Source organism: Alternaria arborescens (genome assembly GCF_004154835.1).
Source record: "Alternaria arborescens strain FERA 675 chromosome Unknown contig_17, whole genome shotgun sequence".
NCBI lineage: Eukaryota > Fungi > Ascomycota > Dothideomycetes > Pleosporales > Pleosporaceae > Alternaria > Alternaria arborescens.
Window position 1 is genome coordinate 355,194 of NW_021167872.1, and position 15,013 is coordinate 370,206.

General features: G+C 51.9%; 5 protein-coding genes across 5 annotated transcripts; 3 read left to right on the top strand and 2 right to left on the bottom strand.

Moving 5' to 3' along the window:
- Positions 1–900: 900 nt before the first annotated feature.
- Positions 901–2,152, bottom strand: AA0111_g7551 (hypothetical protein; the record flags this gene model as incomplete). The annotated part of the gene is made up of 4 exons (XM_028653900.1): positions 901–1,701; positions 1,748–1,849; positions 1,899–1,913; positions 1,964–2,152. The coding sequence occupies 4 exons, from the start codon at positions 2,150–2,152 to the stop codon at positions 901–903; spliced, it is 1,107 nt and encodes a 368-aa protein (XP_028504790.1).
- A 2,373-nt stretch (positions 2,153–4,525) lies between these two features.
- AA0111_g7552 (hypothetical protein) lies at positions 4,526–4,881 on the top strand (the record flags this gene model as incomplete). Its single annotated transcript, XM_028653901.1, has 2 exons — positions 4,526–4,536; positions 4,590–4,881. The coding sequence occupies 2 exons, from the start codon at positions 4,526–4,528 to the stop codon at positions 4,879–4,881; spliced, it is 303 nt and encodes a 100-aa protein (XP_028504890.1).
- A 1,944-nt stretch (positions 4,882–6,825) lies between these two features.
- AA0111_g7553 (Nucleoporin) lies at positions 6,826–11,070 on the bottom strand (the record flags this gene model as incomplete). The annotated part of the gene is made up of 4 exons (XM_028653902.1): positions 6,826–7,485; positions 7,538–8,286; positions 8,337–10,772; positions 10,830–11,070. The coding sequence occupies 4 exons, from the start codon at positions 11,068–11,070 to the stop codon at positions 6,826–6,828; spliced, it is 4,086 nt and encodes a 1,361-aa protein (XP_028504831.1).
- A 456-nt stretch (positions 11,071–11,526) lies between these two features.
- AA0111_g7554 (hypothetical protein) lies at positions 11,527–12,054 on the top strand (the record flags this gene model as incomplete). Its single annotated transcript, XM_028653903.1, has 1 exon — positions 11,527–12,054. The coding sequence occupies one exon, from the start codon at positions 11,527–11,529 to the stop codon at positions 12,052–12,054; it is 528 nt and encodes a 175-aa protein (XP_028504797.1).
- A 1,004-nt stretch (positions 12,055–13,058) lies between these two features.
- AA0111_g7555 (hypothetical protein) lies at positions 13,059–14,809 on the top strand (the record flags this gene model as incomplete). The annotated part of the gene is made up of 4 exons (XM_028653904.1): positions 13,059–13,985; positions 14,031–14,112; positions 14,159–14,683; positions 14,745–14,809. 4 exons carry the CDS (start codon positions 13,059–13,061, stop codon positions 14,807–14,809), a joined length of 1,599 nt encoding a protein of 532 aa, XP_028504832.1.
- Positions 14,810–15,013: the final 204 nt, after the last annotated feature.

The window sequence follows — 15,013 nt, forward strand, 5'->3', positions numbered from 1 at the left end:
AGGGACTGAGGCCAAACTTACACGAGAACAACTATTGATAATCGGAGCCCATGCGATGAACACATCACTATGCATGGATTGGGTTATGCACCACATCGATTTTAGATAATTGGCATTGGAATATTGTACCACAATGATGTCCGTCCGCCTGAGAAATCGTGTAAAATACAAAAACAACGTTATACTTGTACGCCTCGTGCTCCACCAAGATTCTCAACAGCATGTGCGTAATAATGATCACTTAGCACATGTCTACCGTGACGCCGATGCCAGCTCGATAGCGCCCTAGCCCGAATGCTAATCGTTCCTATCGTACAGCCTTACACGTATCCCAACAAGAACGCCTAAAAACGCCATAGTGAAAAGAAACTGTATCGAGATAAGAGACGAGAGATATTGATATGGACACCGAATGTGAAGGAGCCGTGCAGCAAGTGAAGAAGCAGAAGAGGGTTTAGCTTTGTACAACACGCCAGTTATCGTGGGCCACGCCGATTGGAGGAGATTGTAACCTGCACTTGGTCATGCTTAATCGCCGATTTTTTGTTCGATTCGACGATACTGCTGGCAGGTGACAATGTTGTACTAGGCGTACAAGGGACCGATTGAGGCACGCATGTAACACCCAGTATATGCGCCTCAAATTGGATTGCATATACCTCTAGGCCATACATGAGTTTCCATGTCGTGCGTCAGAGGTGGTACGAGGTCTGAGTGGGTCCATTCCAGCAGCTTTGGTTGAGTATGTGCCGGGGCCTGGCTGACTATGTCGATAATCGCAAGTTGTTGTTGTCGTGGTAGTGCCGGAAGTTGCGGATTTGGAGAGGAGGAGATTTATCGAAAAGAATTACAGAAGCTCAAAGTAAATCAGACCCAAAAACAAGCTGCTTTTTTTGTTGGTTAGTAGAAAACCTTGATGGTCTTTTGGTCGTCGTCTTCTTCAGCCAGCATCCACAGTTCATTGACCTTCTTGGCCGTCCCAGATCTTTCTTCAAACTCTTCACCTAGCTTCATCACGCAGCTAAAAGCGAGACTCCAGCCATTGACTCCAGCCGCATAGAACGCTTCCGCGACAGCAGCCTCGCGACTACCGCATTTGAAAAGTTTGTAGATCTGGCGGCCATTGAAGTGGGCACCATGAACAAATGGGTCGCTAGCTTGACAAGTGCTGAAGACTAAGCAGTAGATGAGCGGAACGCTTTCAAGTACTTCAGACTTTGTCTCAGTGCATTCACGACATGTTCCAGCATACCCATCATGGGTAGTATGTCCGCCAGTGCACTCAAAGATATCATCATCTGTCGGTGTTGTCATCGCTGCTGACGCCCATACCTTGGGAGTTTCCAGGCTGACTGGCCGTGCGTTGAGCAGAGGAAGTAATTCGTCCGGAGCCCACCAGTTCGCCTCGAGCGTCCTGATACTTCTAAGATGTGCTTTGGTAGGCTTCTCATACCAGATCTCGGAACTGCCGTGTTTCAGAAGCCACTCAAACTCCTTGTAATCTGCGACGTGAGCCGAAGGCCTCGTCATCAAGACATTGCGGCGGAAGGGCGCGATACGAATTACGCGGCTTGGAAAGTCAGAGATAGACTCGCTCGTATATTGCACCTGGATGAACTGGTTCGGCGTGTCAACTTCTGCCGTAGGATTGAAAGATGTCCCCATTAGGCCAGCGGACGGCTCGGGTGGTGGGGGTGGTGGCTTAGAAGGGTCAGCATCGGATATCCCGAGAATACGTCTGACTTACTGGTGGTGGAAATGAAGCGGGAGGAGCCATTCCAATCATACTAGGAAAGGCCGGCATACCGGGAGGCGGCGGAGGTGGTGGAGGTGGTGGAGGTGGCGGAGGCTTCTGCTGTCAGCTTATCATAATAAACTGGGAAGACTATGTAACGTACAGGTGGAGGAGGTGGCTATTGCAAATGTTAGAACCCTTTTTCATATTGCGTTAGAGAGAACTTACTGGGGATGACAATGGAGGACAATCGTTCGCCAGACTCGAAAAACCGGGGTCAATACGAACAGGAACATTCCTATCATGTCTTGTAAATTCTCCAGGTTTACACGTTTCGACTCTTCCCTCCTTTGGATGGTTGCTGTGATCCAGAGTAGATGACACGTTCTCGACGAAGACAATGTCATCACCTTCCATACTGGCGTCGTGTAGGGCAGCAAAGAGTGGCGTTCTGACGATATAGTCTATCAAATGGCTTGATCACTCAATCAGGAATATTTGCCAATTCTAGTTTCGTAAACGTGGGAGGACTTTATGCAGTCTTTCGGCCTGAGGTTAAAAAACCTGATTGAACAAGGACTTCAAAGATAAGTTTAGAATTGCGAAACGTGGCCAGGTTTTACTTGAACTGAGATGAGGCTCTGGGACGAGGCAGCAGATGAAAAAGCTCCAAATGTAGTGTGGGCGACGTGCATGCTGATATGCCGTCGTGCTAGGACTGGAGTGACTAGCGACTGCTGTACGTACAAAGCTTTGACATTGAGTTACCATGTCTTTGCAACTGCAACTAGCAGCTTTATATCCTAGCACTAACGTGAGTTGGCGTACTTCTAGGGCATTCAATAGAACCCCAGGATAAATGACGCCACGTATCATTGCAAGCCAGAGATCTTATCCTTGGATGCCGACGTTACTTAGATTAGGCGCTCTACCCTGCACATTTTGTCAGGCGATAGCGATGGTGACTCGACTCGTTAGCTTGCGTAGAACATCCATGACTGCGCCGAGCGACTGACCGTTTGCCATTTGGTGTGATGCTACACAGTCGCGGCGCGCTCGACAGCATGCCTAGGCTACAAAAAGCACAAAGCCATTCCGGCAACTTGGCATAGCGTGTGTACTAATCGACGATCACACATAAAGTGAGGCAGTTGCTCGTCCACAAGTAATGCGGAACCTCAATGCTAGCTTGTAGAGGCATTTCAAAACATTTACCGCGATGAACAGTGGCAGAGCTGTAGGCAGGATACTCCTTGCTTAATCCTTCGAAATATTGAAGACCACAATGTTGCGAAGTCTGCAGCAAAAGACTGAAGCAAGACTCCGCTATTGGCTCTTCGCGTCTGGGGCTGTAAAGCTTATTGGCCTCACAAACAGCCGGAACCATCGCCTACCTGCCTGCAGGTGTTGGCAAACATCATCCGATGACGGTGAACATGGTCCTCCAGAAGTCTTGATGCGGGGCCGAAAATAGTTGTTATTTCGTTTTGTTCCAAGCTCCCAAGTATCGAGATCGAGTCTGCGTCGATCGTATTATCCAGGAAACAGCAATGATTCCCTTGATTATATATCATCCCTCAGTGACGCAGCTGTCGGAGCGGTAGTATCCATGGAAAGGCCTTCCCGAAGATTCCCGGGGTTTGTGCAGTAAACTCGTGCGATATGCGGGACAATTGCGGCACTGTCACACCGCAAGTGCGCCATATCGTCCGTCATTGGTAAGTGTCCAGGCGGGGTATCTGTCGAACTCTACAAGTACAATGTAATACTTGAGATATTATATGTACTTGTCTGGGATGAGATCCGGAGATGGTACATGTATTCATCTGATAAGGCATCGTACCTGCATCCCAAATCGGTTTGCCAAGCCTTGTGCCTGACCCCAGGTATATTCACCGGACAGGCGCCTTTCGATCTACAATGTAGTTCCAAGACTCTTATCATGCCATAGTGAGGCTGGAGAGACGCGTGGACGATGGAATTCCCAGGTAAAAGTATGAGGCTATAATAAGTCTTTCCCCAAAACTGCAAGAGCGGGTAGTTGAGCACGGCGATTGGTCGCATCGTTGAGGCAAAAGGAAGGCTCTGGTTCAGCAACTCTCAAGTCGGCGGCTTCCATGTGAGGGTACTGTTGTGTTGAGAGCATCTCGTCAACATGTTAGGAAGTCGTAGAAGTTTGAAATCTAAGTGTCAGCAAAGGTGGGATGAAGGTGAATATGTGATACAAGGACATGTCTCGTACTTAAGAACGTACTGACGATGGTGGAAAATCATGAGAGGAATAGGTGTCGGACCAAAAGCCCAGCTGGTGCCTGCGCCATGAAATGAGGCGAAAAGGTGTGGGAAGAGCACAAAGACCTACCGTATTGGGATAGTAACAGCATGTGAGAGCAAGACTAACAATATGAGCATAAATGAAGCGTGATATCCATGGGCTCCCTGAACACGTCTATGTTGAGAGAGGAGAGTTTCAGTGAGGTAGAGTACGTGTGAAGTCAAGATAGAGATGGAGAACCTGTTGGAGGACCTTTGGAGGCCGTCTATGTAGCAATGAGGACAACACGTGATCCTTGGCGTTTAGCGTGGAACGCGCCCTGAGAGGATAGGCGTCATCGCAGCTTCCCAAGCTCGCAACTCCACGCCAAAGGCATCTCCACATCGCCATCCCGCTACATCCACTCTACCACCGCATCCGTTGACAACAAGCTTGCGCTGAAGCAAGCCGTCGCATCGCCACACACACAACCCTATACACGGTCGAACTAGCGCATCAATCACCCAGCAACCACAATGGCGAACGGGTCAGTTCCGCGCAAAGCAGCTCTACAGCTAGCATCAAACTAATACAAGACAGCTGGGCACCTATCATCGGGCTCATAGTCACCGTCATCTTCTGCGGCGCAGCGTGGTTCCTGGCTCCCAAAGGCGAAAACCAAACGTACGTTCACAACATCCCTTCGCCCAAGTCCACACCCACACCTACAAAGCCCTGTTTGCGCACCAAGTCCTCTTTGGAGCTGCCCCTCGCCAACCCCGAGGATCGAAGTGCTGGTAGAGGCAGGCGCGTCCGCTTCGTCGACGACACGAGCAGCGATGGCAACGACAGCGAGCAAACCTCCCCGTCTACATCTGAGATGAGAACTTGAGAAGCAGGGAGGAAGTGAGAGATATTGAGCTAACTTGATTGGATAGGGTCTGGCGATCTACGCTCGTTCTGTCTGCTGCTGCCATGTACATCATGTGGGCTATTACCTTCCTCGCGCAACTCCACCCTCTTATCTCGCCTATCCGAGGCGACTTACGGCCAGAATACAATGGAGGACGCTAGCGCATTACGTTTGTGGATCATAAAGGCGTGAGGAATATGCATGTAACAACGACGGTTTGGGGTAGCCTACACCTGACGACAGAAAGCACCAAAGCATGTACCGAAAGGATGCATCGTGCTGGAGCAACTGCGTACTGGCGAACTACATCTAGTGTCGTTGGCTATGGGCAACCAAAGCAGTGCATTGATGAACATTTAAGCGCATGTGTATAATTGGTTTGGCGTATTACGGAGCTTCTTGGCTTGTACAAATATCAAATGGGTATCATTGTTTGCAACCAGAACGCTCATGTTTATTTTACCGAACCGCGTTTCCGACCCAATCCCACACATTGCCAGCAATCGTCCATTCACTCAAGTATCCTTCCCATCCAGTCCCCAAACCCGCAGCTCTCAATATACCCCATCCCACCAGCGTTCTCAGCCCAGCCCCAATACCAACCAACATACCCGCTCTGATGTATCCACAATCCATGAGTATCTCCAGCGCAGCGATGTTGTTCACTATCACCGCCCAACTAACTGCCGTCGCCGAACTAGGCAAATCGTAATCCCAGATGATCAGCAGTATGGGAAACAACTTTGTGCAGCTACTGACAAGTAGAGCAGTTGACAAAGGCGTCGGAGAGGAGAAATACGGTATACACTTTTGCCAGAGTCTGCGCGCTGCACCAGGTAGACGCTCCGCATCAAAGGCGCACAGTACACGTATCGGTAGATGGAAAGCCAGTGTAGACAGCGTGACCAGACAGAGGAAGAACAGGTATTGCAGGCCAAGCGGATGTGCTTGCAGTACCACCGCATTCGTTATCCCGTCATGTGGTGGCACGAGCGGGCTGGTCGACGTCATGTTCATAGAAGGGGAGGGCGGCGAAGGATGGTATGGAGATGTGGCAGGGAGAGCTAACTTCTCGATACGCGCCCATGTTAGATAGACGTCGAAGAGGAGAAGCAGTATTCCCAGTCTCAAGATCGAGCGCTAGACCTTGTATTAGCCCTAACCTTGCTCCAACACGTGAATGAATACTTGCATCAAAACGACTATCGTCCCTTCCCAATCGATTGAACAGTAAATGCCGATACACTTCCGCCTTGATCAATACCAGATCAATGAACAGAACCACAAAGTCATGTTCAACGTATTTGTCTGCAAACTTCTTGCACACAGGACATTGCGTTAGGCGGACACCTTTTCCCAGGGCTCGGTCATCGGCTTTGGAGTAGGTCGTGTAGAGCGTGCGCACGGGGGTGCGACAGGATATGCATATTGGCATCGCAGAGAATGGTAGTCTGTGCGGTTGTTACATGGCGCAAGGAGGTAGGACGGGTGTGTGTTTGTTGCTTGCGACGCGAGATGTGAGGTCGCGGAGTGTTGGAGAGGATGCGGAAGGTGACGATGCTTGTGGAAAGCGTTCGGCACGGTGTTTGGCTGTGGGGCTTTGCTAAAGTCCGACATCAGATTCGCTGCTAGATCAGCACTGCCAAAACGTCTTATAGATCCAGTCAAATGTCCTTCCATTACAATATTTCATTCAAGAATACGCTAGCCTTGATTATGCTCCGTCTTCGTCTTATGTCCTACAAGATTGGTTGTAATACATTCAATGCTTTTGACGCCAATCCCATCCTCATGCCACCTATTCAACGCCTCGCGCTGCAAGAATGCTAACGAAGAGAAAACAACCCAAAATACGCAATCATCGCTTCTGTATATCTCCACAACGCTCTCACTCCGATTCCCTTCTCTTCAGCTCACGGCTTCTCAGCGCGCAGCTTCCTCGAGCGTGGCACTGAGATCCCTCGCTCGCTGGATCCAAGCCTGATCATCCATGTCTCGCCCCAAGACATCGCTGCTCAAGATGATGCGCATTACTTCCGCAAGACCAATAGCGTTCTCAGGACCACCAAATAACGCGCCAGTTCGTCTGCTTACTGCACCCCACTGCTCTACGAGGTAGATGATCCATTTAACAAGCAGTTTGCGGTTACGACCAGCGAAAGGCTGTTCCTGTGCATACCATAGTGCTTCCAGAGTGGCGACCAGGTTCTCAAATGGCGCTTGAAGTTTGAGGAATACATCGATCGGCCACGTGAGGTTGGAGTTGAGTGCAAGGTTCTGGGCATTCGGCGCATTAGCATCGTGTACGTAGAACTCGAGGTCGTATTGGAGAAGAAGCTGCAGGACGATGTTCACTGGGAAAACGTTGTCGTTAAGGTTGGTACGGTGACCGAGGTCCTCGACCTTCAGTGCGACGATCTCCCAAGGAGCTCCTTGACGATCAGCCAGAGCATTCCGATGAGTTTGGTCAATAAGATTAGTCCACGTCGAGCGGATATCGGGTACGCTGCGGTAGTCGGCAGCGTGGTAGATCAGTAGGCATATGTCGTAGTATGCCGCTTGATCGGCATAGTCGTGGTAAAGCTAGAGAAGTATTAGTAAAGTCATCACTAGTGATGTATCATAAGAAACCTACTTCGTCAAGAGGGTGGATCTGGCCGTTGAGGTGATCAATGACATCTTCTCTTCGCTTCCCAGCAAGTCGCTCATCGCCCTTGATTCTTTGTAAGACATCGTCTTGAATATTTGCAATGTCCAAGTGATCGGTGATGTTTCTTAGGAGCTCCTGTCTTGACTGCCTGTTGCGTACCCCGTTCTCCGCGAAGCCATTCATCCGTGTAGAGGCATTGGCCTTTGCGCGCGACAGATACTCTATCCTCTTCTCCAGTGTCAGGGGTAGGGTGCTCTTGGCGAGCTGGTATTGTGTCTCAGCAGCGCTGAGGTAGTCGTTGTAGTGAGCGTAGTAACGCCACAACAAATCCGCGTGTGCCAGGTTTGTCTCAGAGCTTTGCCGCAAGTAGTCGACTACAAAAGGAGAATTGATCTCCAGCAATCGCTCGGCCCAGCCGTTCTGCATGTACCAATCGTACAAGTAGTTTTGGAAAACCTCATCGTCTGAGTTGTTGATCTGCTCGTAAGCTTCGTGCTTGCGACGAGTGACCTGTGAAATGACACCATCGGGCACGGGGCCCTGCGTGTTGTACGCTTGATCCACAGCTTCGACAACCTTGCAGATCAACGTGTAGCAAGAGGCGCGCTTGTCGAAGTATTCTCGGCGCGCGTCATTCGAGTCGACATTGCTATCACTCTTGTCTCGAATCCAAGACAACGCTTTGTTACCTCGATCCCATTCCTGAGCCACCTTCAGGGCAAGTCTAATAGCACCTAAGTGGCACGTTAGTACTGTCGAAGAACGGATAGTCAGTTGAGCTTACCAGCATAGAACTCGAGTTGAATGTACTGATTGACTGTAGCAGCCAGGTTCTCGTAGCTCAGACTCTTCGCCACCTGCTCGAACAGTCTCAGACTGTCATTGAGCAAGATGCGTCCACGTTCGGCATTTGCGCCAGAATCGGCGGCCTTCTTCAGACTCTCTTGCGCCTTGAAGATGACAACATCGTCTGAGCTGCAGAAGCTGCCGCACTTCCTCCGCAGAGCTTCGGCAACTGATTCAACGTTGGAACCCTTGGTGATGTTGCGGTTTACAATAGCCTTGACAAGCTCTCTTGCGATCTCTTTACCTTCTTTGACAGAGAAAAGACCGTGGAAGGTGAGTTGGCGTACTCTTCCTTGTAGTTGAGGATCTGGCAGCAATACCAGGATATCTTCTAAACGCTCTTCAAAGAGTACCAGGACAAAGGATATTCCCTCAACAATGTTGTTAATCATCTGCAACAAACTGTTGAGCGCCCTGTTCTCGCCTTGGAGCTCTACTTCTTCTTGTCGCGATGTTGCACGTCCGAGTGCCTCTGGACCAGCCAAGCCTTCAATAAAAGACCTGTTCGATTCGAGGAACTCTTGAAGTTGAGCCAAAGAACGCTGGACTTCTTGCAACTTGGCGATTGGATGTGTCGATGTGAGGGCGGGTCCGGTCGGTGTAGCAGTCTCCGCGATGATAGGGGTATTCCAGATGGACCGGACAATGCGCGACACATACATGGCAATACCATCGTGTCTCGGTGAGGCGCGGACATTCTCTACACTCAAACCTTCTACTGTCGCGCTCTCTGTCAGATGTGCTTTCCCACCAAATTCAATAAAGACTCTACGGGCAAAATCAATGACCTCGGGATCAGTAACCTTCGCGATGCGCGAATCGGGTCCGACGTCTGAGCCTTGACCGCACGCGACAGCCAAAGCCGTAGCAGAAGTCTCGGCCAAACCGTACTGCTTCGCGAGCTTGCGGATGTCGCCTTCAGCACCCTCCTGGCCTCCGTTCTTCACAATGGAAGCAAATATGTCGACAAGTCTTCTCCGTCGGACCGTCTCGATGCCGTGCGATGTGATGATTGCATATTCGCACAGGGGTTTGTCGAATTGGGTCGAAAGCTCATTGCCGAAGCCAAGAGGTTCATTCCTCGCCGAAAAGGGTTCTGACACCAAACCAATGTCCTGTACTCTGCCTATGAGTTCTGTATACAAGCCAGTCTCGGTGTATCGTGGAGGTTCCGAGCTTTCTCGCTGACCCAGTAACCCAGAGTGAGGGGCGGAAACAAACATATGATGGTTTTGGTCGTTTGGCGATCGTAGGACAAAAGAGAAGAATGCACCGGGCGCGTACCGCGTTGCAAGAGTGGTCTCTCTAAGATATCTCGACTCAAATCCGACCGCGGTGCCTCCCTGGTATGGCTGCACCTGAGTTGAAGTGCTCTGCTGCGAAGGCTGACCGTCATTTGGAGGGAATCGAATGTGTCGTAGTTGCATACTGTTTGGTGCGCTGGTGCTGTTGGCACTCCATTGTCCACCAGATGTCGTGCTCAAATACAGCCTACATCCGGACGATGTTGTGGCCATCAAAGACAGATTGTCTGCTTCGGTACTCGAGATGGGGCTCAAGTGGACGATCTGCATCTTGTCCAGGACGCCTGTCGGCCGTACAATGTGCCCACACATTGTCTCGATTTGTGTTCGTGTCCGGGTGAGAGAGCTCTCGAGAACGTTTGGCGCGCGCATGTAGTAGACCTTGATAGTACCGTTGGTAGAAAGTGTGTACAGGACGTTGCGGGTGTCGTCGATTACCATCTGCTGAATGCCGGCTTGTCGCGTTGGTCCGTAGAAGGGCAGTGCTGGGAGGCCAATGGAGGTTGTGACGTGGTTTGTCTTGCTGCACTTGCTGGAAAACCATTTGTCTTCCTGCTGGTAGTTCAGCTCGTATACGTCCTCGGTCTGACCATCGCCAAAGAAGATGCGCCCGGTTGTTGTCGAGCCGGCGATTGCAGTCACATTGATCTTCCTGACCGAAGTCGATAGTCCAGTCCGGTACATTGTGATGCCGTGAACGCCTTCGGGACCTCGCTGACATTCGACAGCGATAAGGAAGATGTCTGAAACGGTCGCGACGACGAGTAGGTATTCGATAGTGCCAACAAAGACGCCAGGCCGCGGCTTGACGAGCTTGACACATGTGATGTTGCTGGGTTGCTCTTCAAATCCAACGAGTTCAGGGTTTGGATGTGTGTAGTCCCAGAGGTAGACCTGGTTGTCCACGACAACCCAGGCGTGGTTGATCTCAGCGAACAGGCCCATGCTCGTCGACATCTGCGTGTGGTCTACCTGCTCAAAGACGGCCTCTGGAAGTTTGTAGGAGCGCAGTTTCTGGAACGGCGCCCACGCCGGGCTGTTGGGCAGTTCATACTCGCCCGAGATGCCCTCTGTGCGGCTTTGTTAGCACTTCAGCAAGCTTGTACAACTGTTGCGTGACTACTCACGTCCGATGTACGCCTCTAGAGCGGGAAACCGGTTGTCTCGATCCAGCATGCTATTGATAGTCCGCGATGCGCGATCGATCGGGCTCTCTGTTGGCGGTGCAGGCAGCGCTTGCTGTTGCTGCGGTGGTGGTTGCGACATGGAGCCTGTTCGAGCGAAGCCAGGCCGGTTGGGCGCAGGTGTGTTGACAAACGCCCCAGGCGTGGGGCGTTGCGGAGTCGCAGGCGCCATCTGGAAGGCCATGATGGATTGTGTATGGGGTTGACGTGTTGCGCTGGTCGTAGCCCGGGTGACAGCGAGCTTCAGATGGAGGTTGGGGGAACGCGCCGGGGAGATGGCGTGTACATGAGCTGCGCGCGGAGGCTAAGGTGGTGTCGAGGCAAGAAAGGCGCGCAGAGAAGGAGGTCAAAAAAAGTGCTCTGGCGCAATTGCGACGCTGAGGCTCAGGCACAAGGTGCAAAAGTGACGGCGGTCCACAACAAAAGAGATGCTTGGCGCGCAGGGATGCTAGCTATTCGCGTCAGAGCGCGTTAGGGTAGTCCAAACTTTTGTGCTTGGAGTGTTTGACTGTCGACGTTTCACGCGCCCCAACTCAATCTCTCCGCCTCGGATCGATTTCGTATTCTAACTCGTCGCATACGCTGTCCGTGGTTGCTCCTTCCAGCTGCAACATTCACCATGTCATTATTTCGCACCACAATGCTCCCAAGGCAGCTCCTTGCGGCTCCCCGATCCATGTGTCTCCGCTACTCATCCACTTCTACGCCTGAAAATATTGTTCTCCCCCGCTTGCAGTCCGACCTCAAGACGGCCATGCGTGCAAAGAACAAGCCTGCTCTAAACACAATCCGTGCCCTGCAAGCCGAAATTATAAACGCCTCAAAGACCGCCAAGCCAATCACTACTGATGGTGCCCTCTATTCCCTCATCCAGAAGCAAATCAAGTCCTCTTCGGCCTCGATTGAAGAGTTCCGGAATGCGAAGAGGGAGGATCTGGTAGAGAAGGAGCAGGCGCAGCTAGATGTCTTGAACGGATATGCAAAAGAAATTCCAACAGTAGAGGAGAGCGAGATTGACGCGTTGGTGAATAGCGCAGTCGAAGGATTGGAGCAGGGCAAGAGGAATGTTGGCGCCGTCATGGGCAAAGTCATGGCAGGCGTCAAAGGACGACCGTTTGACTTGGAGTATATCACAAAGAAAATACAAGAAGCTGTTGGGGCCAAATAGACGACATGATGCGCTGGGTGGGGGCTGGATGATTGTAGAACAAGTGTACAAATTCTGTGTAGACTACCGACTCCTCTCCAAAAGAGGTAACGAAAGATACGGCCAAATTACGACACCAGAAATGATGCCTTGAAAATTGCTTTTGCCTGGTTGAGCAGATCCATCAATCCGGTGGACATGTCGCTTTGCGGGGTATCGTTACCACTCGCTCGTGGCCTCGGAACGTGGCAGCTTTGACAGTCCAACATGGCAGAGTTCCATGGAAAATTCCATCCATGTCTGTTGCTTGTCCATGCGTTCAGACACGGGCTGGAGTATTGTAGCACAGTTACATGGTGGCTAAGGCAGCACCTAAGCGGATAGCTGCGCCGCGATCCGTTTCCAGGCTCCGGGACTGACGTCATCGGTAACCAAGGCTTCGTTTTGCGGACATGCATCCCCTCGAATGCGGTCAGTGACAGACACTGACGGTAAGGATAGCCTGGTGTACCCAAACGACGTTGGGTGACAAAACCAAGTATTTTGTCTCTGCCGGCGATACTGAACAGATGTAGAGACCTCACATGACAGTGGGACATGCCCAACATGAGCCCGAATCCACAAGGATTCACATGAAACTGAACCATGGGGAACTCCGCAGCAAATGAGAAACCAAGGCATATCAGGGGTGCGTCGCTCCAGTCATGGCATAAGTTAGCGCCCAGGCCAGATGCAGGGAGTGCAGCATGCGCGAGCGCCGATGACGAAGCCCGTCGCGAATCCTGCATATCAAGTTGGTCGCACCCACACACCACCAAATCTCCGGCGAGACTTAGATCCAAGACACTTATATTCTCGTTGATCCGCTTGTTGCGCCACCGTCAGTCTGTCGCATTACTGTTGCTGGCTCTCCTAGTACATGCCTTGTTCTCTTGTGACATCTTCCGACACCTAACCGGCAGCCCCGCACCATACCTCATACATCATCACACAACCACTGGCAAGCCGCACTCGACCCCTCAGTCATGTCCGTGTACCGCTCCTCAACGGGCAACCTCGACCGCTTCGAAGAGCCGCCCCGTGGCGGCGGTGAGCGATGGGACCGCGAAAAGTTTGAGCGCATGAGAAGAGGAGGAGGCGGCGGCGGTGGTGGGAGCGTCGCTAGCGGCAGTGCCCGTGGTCGCGATGAGTACGACCATTACCGCTTCCAAGAGCATGATCGCTTTCCCGGCGGCCATCGCGATATTGACTTCCATGAAGACCGCGCACGCAGAGGCCCTGCCGTCATGGAGAGAGAACGTTTCCACGAAGATGAACGCTTCGACCGCCCCCGTCGCCGCGCCCCCTCCGAGTTGTTCCATGAGCCTACCCCGTCCGAAGTTGCCAACCAGGCCCTTGCTCCGTACCGCCGCAGGTCCGTCATCGACAAAGACATCAACATCGATATTGACATCAATGAGCGTCGGGGGCCGCTCCCACGTCCGCCTCGCCCAGCACGGCCGCAGTATATCCGACGACAGTCGTCTCTCGACACTTTTGACCGTAAGCCCATGCCACGGTACGGCGATGTAGAGAGATACGAGAGGTACGAAGACCACGAGTACCGACCACCAGCCAATGTTCCCATCCCACTTCCAATTCGCGAGCGTCGACGATCACCCCCTCGTCGTTTCCACGAGGAAGATGACTTCGAGGAAATTCGATACGACGACCGCAGCGCAAGAGGCCGGGAGCGAGAAGACTACCGCGAGGTCGAAGTTCACCGTGAGAAGAGCAGGGTCCGGAGGAGCAAGAGTGTAGCAGCCAAATCGACACGCAGCTCTTCCATCTCCAGCTTTGAAGAAATCCAGCCTTCCCGTGCGACCTGGGGCAAGAAGGGCAAGACGAGGCTTCCCAAGCGCTTGGTCAAGAAGCAAGCTGTTATCGACTTGGGCTACCCATTCGAAGAAGAGGTATGTCACTCATTCACACTACTAGAATGTCACTGATCATATTAGGACGACTTCATCATTGTTACCCGAGCACTCGAAAAGGAGCATATCGATGAGGTGATCAAGATCAGCGAAAGCTACAAAGAGGGTACGTATCCCATGATCTCTGAACGATCTTTTCTAACCATCTGCAGAGAAAATCACCTACGTATATGAGGAGAAGGCCGATGAAGCCCCACCGCCGCCAGCTTCCGTAGCTCCACCAGCTTCAGTCGCCCCTCCGCCTCCACCCCCTGAAGAATACTACCCTCCTCCACCGCCATCTGTAGTACACGCACCACCCCCACCTCCACAAGTGGTATACGCTCAGCCACCTCCACCTCAGGTTATTTATGCCCAACCTCCACCGTCTCACCACGCGCCAACTGTCTATGCGCCATCAGAGCGTGCACCTTCCCCATCCATCCACGAACACGAGCGCTACGTCGAAATCGACCGCTCAGCCGCTATCCACGGACCAGCGACTTCTTTCCTCCCAGAAGGCCGCCAGCTCGTCCGCCGAGACGATCGCCGTTCTGAGCGCGAAATCCGTGACGAGATCCGTTTCCTGGAGGAGGAACGTCGCATGCTCAAGTACGAGCGCGAAGGCGACCGCGAGTATGAATTCGTCGAGCGTACCCCCCGCAAGGAGGTTATGCGCGTTGACAGAGATCGAAAGGGTAGGTTAGCCCTTGTTCGCTCGGCCCATTAGAACGACTCGTTGATATTCGGTGGTTACAGTACTAGTACGGAAAGATCGCCCAAACCCCAAGATCGTGGCGCTGGCTATGGGAGCTCTGTCTTGATCAATCGATTCGGATTTTTGAACCAAAATAAGCGTCCGTATCTCTGGATCGCTATAACTAGAATGCGGCAAAGGGTGGTACTGGGCTATCACAAGAAAGCTTCTTTCTCACGTCTCTTAACGAGTCACGGCCGGCTATCTGGGATTTTTTCTTCTATTCTCAATCTCTATTGTTCATGAGTATCATTTTTTGTTTCAAGGCGCG